This window comes from Staurois parvus, unplaced genomic scaffold (genome assembly GCF_062004578.1).
Source record: "Staurois parvus isolate SC_StPar_1 unplaced genomic scaffold, SC_StPar_1.0 ptg000956l, whole genome shotgun sequence".
Taxonomy (NCBI): Eukaryota; Metazoa; Chordata; class Amphibia; order Anura; family Ranidae; genus Staurois; species Staurois parvus.
Genome location: NW_028318752.1, coordinates 595,001 through 602,444, shown reverse-complemented (window position 1 = coordinate 602,444; position 7,444 = coordinate 595,001). Strand labels below are relative to the sequence as shown.

Sequence of the window (7,444 nt, the reverse complement as noted above, 5' to 3'; positions counted from 1 at the left end):
TATATATATATATATATATATATTTATATTTTTTTCCCCCCAGTTAATATGAATAAAAATATGATTTTCATTGACTTGATGCTATACTCAGAATAAAAAGTCTTCCTTTAATTTTTCTGAGCCGTGTACATTGTATTTGTTTCAGTTTTATATTCTGTATAATAATAATATACAAATGTAGCTTTTTCATCTCGTCATTCAGCCTCCCTCCAGAGAGGGCGCTGTGCCTTGTGTAGACGCTCTGTCCCCAGCTGTCAGGCTCTGTGGCATGACGTCACCGGGAAGATGGCGCTGTCCATGGAGCGCAGCATGCTCAGTGTGTGTCCCGTAGATGCGATCGGGTGAGTGTGTCCCGTCCCTGATCCTCATCACAGCTCGGATCTGGTGCCCTGCCTGTCATGTGTGTTTATTGATGGATCCCTCTGCACCCGGGATGTGTTAGTTTATATTATTATAGCACCTGCATATGCTGCAGCACCTTACAACATGCATCCATACCAGGCACAGGGGCCCATTATGAGGGGTTCCCACCATCCCTGTGCTGAGTTCCCGGGTCTGTACACCCCCTGTGCCCATTATGAGGGGTTCCCACCATCCCTGTGCTGAGTTCCCGGGTCTGTACACCCGCTGTGCCCATTATGAGGGGTTCCCACCATCCCTGTGCCGAGTTCCCGGGTCTGTACACCCGCTGTGCCCATTATGAGGGGTTCCCACCATCCCTGTGCCAAGTTCACTTTTTTCTGATCTTTCCTTTTCAGTGTATAAGACCCAGGAGGGGCCACAGACGTCCATCAGAGGGACAGGACACCTTCCCCCGCCATGGCCGGGACATCAAGCGTTAAAAGCCAAGGCATGAGATTTGCGGAGGAGCAGATGCAGAGACACGGCTGGACTGAAGGTATTAGATTATCCTGGCTGGAGGGTGTCCAGGAGGGCCGGATCTGATGTGGGGGTGCAGTACATAAGTCGGGGGGCGGAATGTCAATAGTGTGACAGATGCATAGAACCCGAGTCCCCTGTTCAGTCAGCACGCTTTTGTATCACGGAGTCACAACCCAGAGGGAACACATTGGGGATCCTCATCATAGGGCCCCCTCACGTCAGCTGCGCCCCCACCATAGGGCCCCCTCGCGTCAGCTGCGAAAATATACAAATAGATTCCCCCCCCCCAATATCATGGGACTTTATAGGCAACAAATTTCTATTATAAGTTTGGGGGAACCTCTCGTTTGTTTGCCGTGCATCCACTGCGCCCCACTTGCATCAGCCCCCCTCAGAGTGCCCCCTTGCATCCACTACGCCCCTCAGAGTGCCCCCTTGCATCCACTACGCCCCTCAGAGTGCCCCCTTGCATCCACTACGCCCCTCAGAGTGCCCCCTTGCATCCACTACGCCCCTCAGAGTGCCCCCTTGCATCCACTACGCCCCTCAGAGTGCCCCCTTGCATCCACTACGCCCCTCAGAGTGCCCCCTTGCATCTACTACGCCCCTCAGAGTGCCCCCTTGCATCCACTACGCCCCTCAGAGTGCCCCCTTGCATCCACTACGCCCCTCAGAGTGCCCCCTTGCATCCACTACGCCCCTCAGAGTGCCCCCTTGCATCAGCCCCCCATCAGAGTGCCCCCTTGCATCCACTACGCCCCTCAGAGTGCCCCCTTGCATCCACTACGCCCCTCAGAGTGCCCCCTTGCATCCACTACGCCCCTCAGAGTGCCCCCTTGCATCCACTACGCCCCTCAGAGTGCCCCCTTGCATCCACTACGCCCCTCAGAGTGCCCCCTTGCATCCACTACGCCCCTCAGAGTGCCCCCTTGCATCCACTACGCCCCTCAGAGTGCCCCCTTGCATCCACTACGCCCCTCAGAGTGCCCCCTTGCATCCACTACGCCCCTCAGAGTGCCCCCTTGCATCAGCCCCCCATCAGAGTGCCCCCTTGCATCAGCCCCCCATCAGAGTGCCCCCTTGCATCAGCCCCCCATCAGAGTGCCCCTTTGCATCCACTGCGCCCCTCAGAGTGCCCCCTTTTCCATCAAGTCTCATGAATCAGTTGGATGCACTGTCAAAGATGGAGGGGGGGCACAACTAATATCTGGATATCTGGGGTGCATAGCCCACCCTAGCAACCCCCCCCCCCCTAGATCCAGGCATGACGTCCAGCATAATCTAGCTCTTTCCTCCCCAGCCTTACCTTCCCTAGCCCCGCCCCTTTTATTTTCAGTTCTTTCAATCACAGAGGCTCGGCGTTACCTAGCCTGCCTAGGAACGCCCACTCCTCCAGATTGACACCCACCCATTAAGACATTCTGACATTTGCATAACTCCTCCCATTACATCAGGGCCAAAGGCTCTTAAAGGGGAACTGCACTGCAGCTGCGCACCACAAACCAAAAGGCCCATTTCATCCATGTTTAATATGCAGAGCACACACTCGTCCATCCATGTCTCCAGGTTATATTTTAAATATTTGAATAACACCCCCCCCCCCCCATCATTTCTGGCGGTGGCCATCTTGAGTAAGGGCAGATGATTCATTTAGCACTTAGTTCCTGGAATCCATCTGCCCTTAGGTCAGGAATGCAGACAAGAGGGTGTGCTTAGCTGAGAAAACTCCTCCAGAAGACCCTTGGCATATATGACATCATTTGGCTAGGCCTAGAAACCAGGAAGTAACTGAAGAAATGTTTTAAAAATGGAAAAAAGCCCCCAAAAAATAAAAAAAACATTAAATATGATATGATTTCCTATTTATTTACTAATCCAGCAGCATAAAGATTACAAATAGTCAAAGTTTGAGAGATTGAAGTTCCACTTTAAGAGGAGTACCTAGGCAGGGTGCTGTGATGTTTTCAGGACGCTTTGCACCGCCTCTCCCCCTCCCACCAGCCATGATCTGCCTGCATTGCATAGAGAAACACAGAGACCCAGTGATGACGTCACTGGATTTATAATAAGGGATGTAACGTACGCAGGTTTCATTAGCATGTTGAAGACGGAGAGAGAGGAAGCTGGGAAGGCAAAATACAGGCAGACTCCACTTCGGATTCACATAGTTGGGAAAAAGGACCGGTGACTACTGCAAGGTGAATCCGTATTTTCATCTACTGTTGTTGTCACCACACAGTGAAGTCGTGGCTTATTATTCTATTATATATTTGTGTATTTTGGGGTCATCAGTAATGTTTGACTTTGTATCTCTTTTGCGTGTTTTTTTTTTTTTTTTAGGGAAAGGTCTCGGCAAGAAGGAAAGCGGCATTTCAGAGGCAATTAAAGTCAAAGTGAAGTGTGACACGGCGGGGGTAAGGGATCCATACGTGTTGTCAGTCCGTTCAGCCAGCTTCCTCATCCACATCCTGCACAATGCAGCCAGCCTCTGACCTCGCTTTTTTCTACTTCAGTTAGGCAGTACAGCTTGGTCAGGAACCGCCCCCACCCTGTGATTGGCTAGGGAAGGAGACGGCAGCTGTATGCCTTCCCTTGCTGTTGGCCAGCTCTGTGTGCATTGCCCCTCCCTCTCCCTGTCCTGGGACTAGAGGAGGCCAATACAAAGACAGACCGGGCTACTTCTAAATGATGAATGAAAGATGAATGAATACATAACTAGGTCACATGATGCTGTGGTGTTGGATTTCTGCCTGTAGGTGGGGCACAATTCTGCTGAGCAGTTTACCTTCCACTGGTGGGATCACGTCTTCAACAAAACCGCCTCCAGCATCTCGGTGGAGCCAGATCAGGTAAGGAGTCACTAAGTACATTCCTCCCACTGACACCAATGATGGGGCACTAGTCCTACCTTTGATTCCAATGATGGGGCACTATTTCTCCCACTGACACCAATGATGGGGCACTATTCCTCCCACTGACACCAATGATGGGGCACTATTCCTCCCACTGACACCAATGATGGGGCACTATTCCTCCCACTGACACCAATGATGGGGCACTATTCCTCCCACTGACACCAATGATGGGGCACTATTCCTCCCACTGACACCAATGATGGGGCACTATTCCTCCCACTGACACCAATGATGGGGCACTATTCCTCCCACTGACACCAATGATGGGGCACTATTCCTCCCACTGGCACCAATGATGGGGAGCTATTCCTCCCACTGGCACCAATGATGGGGCACTATTCCTCCCACTGACACCAATGATGGGGCACTATTCCTCCCACTGACACCAATGATGGGGCACTATTCCTCCCACTGACACCAATGATGGGGCACTATTCCTCCCACTGACACCAATGATGGGGCACTATTCCTCCCACTAATACCAATGATGGGGCGCTATTTCTCCCACTGGCACCAATGATGGGGCGCTATTCCTGCCACTGACACCAATGATGGGGCACTATTCCTTCCACTGACACAAATGATGGGGCACTATTCCTCCCACTGACACCAATGATGGGGCGCTATTCCTACCTTTGATTCCAATGATGGGGCGCTATTCCTCCCACTGACACCAGTGATGGGGCGCTATTCCTACCTTTGATTCCAATGATGGGGCACTATTCCTCTTTTTAATATCAATGATGGGACACTATTCCTTCCACTGACACCAATGATGGGGAACTATTCCTCCCACTGACACCAATGATGGGGAGCTATTCCTCCCACTGACACCAATGATGGGGCACTATTCCTCCCACTCACACCAACCATGGGGAAAAACTAAAAAAAAAAACAAATGTTGTTACCGTGGAAACACATATATAACATAGGTAGCCACCTACTCACCAAGGAAGAAGGTGAAATTGTTACTTTTTTACCAGCGCCAGGGGCACTGTGGCTCCCACTAGCACCTACGCCAGGGGCCCCAACCCCTAGTCCACATATGTGTGGCCGTGATCTGCGCGGGCACAACCCCCATTCATTTCAATGGACTCCCGTGCCCTGGGACACTCAGGGAGGAAATCCCTGCACTCCTTGGGAAAATCGCAGTTCGCACGGGCACTGAGGTTCCCAGTATGGTTGCGATTTCCTGTGCGTGCAGAATTAATGGCACCCGCCTACCTCCATGTGGGTGGTGCGGCTGCAGGTATTTGTGTGGGTACCGAAAGGCACCACCTGCACAGATGTGATCCAGGGGTAATACTAAAGATAGGGCATTGTTCCTCCCACTGGCCACAGTCCGGCCCCTCTAAAGGGCAGCAAAGCGGCCCTTTGTTTAGAAAGTTTGAAGACCCCCCACTGTAAACTTCAATGAGACCGTAAATACAATGTAACAATAGAACTGATACAATGTATTCATTTGTTGACACCAGCAAACTACAAGTGTCACTCTACACAGGAGAATATTGACAGCGGCTCCTGTTGTGCAGTACAAAGCAATTCCCGGCTGTCATTATGACGTCACATAAGAGATACGTCCCAGGAAATTTTTTTTTTTTTTTTTTTTTAGGATGCATCCCCCATGTCTAAAATCCTCGAGTGGTTAAATATGGACAATGGGGGTGATTTTTATATAATAAAATCCCAGATTGGACAATGGGGGGGGGAGGGGCCGAGAGGAGGATTTTTGTATAATAAAATGGCACTTTTTAATTTTTTTTTTTTTTTCTTGATGATTACCCTCCCCCGGTGTTTTTTACTTTTCTATTGATGGTGTTTGGCAGGACGGAGTTCAGGTGAGGAAGGTCACAAAGGAGGATTCCACGGTGACCAATAAGAAACCCCGGAAGGCACTCGCTAATCGGGACATGCTGTACGGTCGCTTTATAAAAGTAAGATCCGAATCTGATTTGATTTAAAAATCTGTTACGGAGGGTGAGCAGCTCGAGTGCCCGACACCCTCCCAAGCATTGCGCCTCTGTTTACCCTCTCTAACCAGTGTAAATGCAGCCTGCTTAGGAATGCCCCCTCCTCCAGACTGACGCCCACCCATCGAGGCATTTTGATATTTGCATGACTCCTCCCACTTTTGAGAGGAGTGCTGAGGCAGGGTGCTGGGCTATGAACAGCGCCCTTCCAGTCCCTCCCACCAGCCATGATCTGCCTGCTTTGCATAGAGAAGCACAGAGACCCTGTGATGACACTACTGGGTCTAAAAAGTCCCATGAGGCACTGCAAGATTGACAGTTACAAGCATGACCCCCAAAGGCAGAGGCATGATGGGACTTGTAGTTTCGCAACAGCTGGAGGGCCGCCAGTTTGACATCCCTGGTCTAGGTCAGTGGCTCCCAACCAGGGGTGGACTGACCATTTATCCACTCGGGCACTGCCCGAGGGCCCTGGGTCAGTAGGGGGCTCCATGAGATAGCCCTGGTACCTTTCATAGGCTTTTTTGGGTGTGGCTTGAGTGTGGGTGAGGACACAGGGGCCCCATGATTTCCTATTGCCAGGAGCCCCATGAGTTGTCAGTCCGCCCCTGCTCCCAACTGCCATTTTCAGAAAGGGGGGTGTTACTTAGACAATACTGAATGATAGGATCAACATGACAAGCCAAGAAAATGATATTTTCTGGACTGGTCAACAATTGAGTCCTATAGATGCTCACTGCGGGGGTCCTTGGGGAAAAGGGGAGCTTCTGGTTGGTCGTTAAACGTTATCCAACCAGAACATTTTATAGTTGGGCCAATTTTGGCATGCTTCAGGTTTTCACACCCCTGAGGTTCCTCCGCTCATCCTTTGCCAGTGTTGGGTGGGCGGACTTAGGACCAACATATGGAAGACTATGGCCACTAAGTGAACGAATACTGCTTGGTTGCTGATCACCTACAGCACGGGCGTCAAAGTGGCGGCCCTCCAACTGTTGCCAAACTACAAGTCCCATGAGGCAATGCAAGATTGATAGTTACAAGTATGACTCTCAAATGCAGAGGCATGATGGGACTTGTAGTTTGGCAACAGCTGGAGGGCCGCCAGTTTGACACCCCTGGTCTAGGTCAATGGCTCCCAACTGCCATTTTTGGAAGGAGGGGGCGGATTCCTGACGTTCAGTTTTTGTTGTCTGTTTGCAGTCGGCCACGTTGCTATCGGGAGGAGAGCAGCCGGTGGAAAAGGAATCGTCGGAGGAATCGTCTGCAGACAGCAGTGAGGACGAGGATGAGAAGCTGGATCTTTCTTCAGCTACCAAGTAGGTGGGAGCCCATCGGGGGTACAGACGGCCCTTCTGACCCATTGGGCCAGCAGGGGGGGGGGAGGGTTCAGCTTGAAGCAGCCTTCATTTTCTTTTTACTAAAGCGAAGGGAGTGGTAAGAGAAAGCAGCACTCCTCTGATTGGTAGGGGGACCTGTCCATCAGACTCATGCTGACCCCGCCCCTGGCAGCGCACAATATCTCAGTGTGCAGTGGAGAGCGGTCAACTGAGCCAGAAAGGTGCGTGTGCCCTAAAACTAGGTCATGCTAAGGCCTGCTTCACACCAATGCAGTTTTTTTTTTGTAAGTGCTTTTTGCAGAAATGCACTACAGTCCATTTACCCCCCCCCCCCTTCCTG

At 51.2% G+C, this 7,444-nt stretch overlaps 1 protein-coding gene across 1 annotated transcript in view; it reads left to right on the top strand.

The window, feature by feature from the left end:
* Positions 1-248: 248 nt before the first annotated feature.
* GPATCH4 (G-patch domain containing 4) overlaps positions 249-7,444 on the top strand; it is a 16,733-nt gene continuing 9,537 nt past the window's right edge. Inside the window, exons 1-6 of the mRNA XM_089657015.1 lie at positions 249-341; positions 759-898; positions 3,223-3,296; positions 3,639-3,731; positions 5,624-5,731; positions 6,968-7,083. Of these exons, the coding sequence (XP_089513141.1) occupies positions 820-898; positions 3,223-3,296; positions 3,639-3,731; positions 5,624-5,731; positions 6,968-7,083 (470 nt within the window). The 5' untranslated portion in view covers positions 249-341; positions 759-819. The remainder of the gene's footprint in view (positions 342-758; positions 899-3,222; positions 3,297-3,638; positions 3,732-5,623; positions 5,732-6,967; positions 7,084-7,444) is intronic.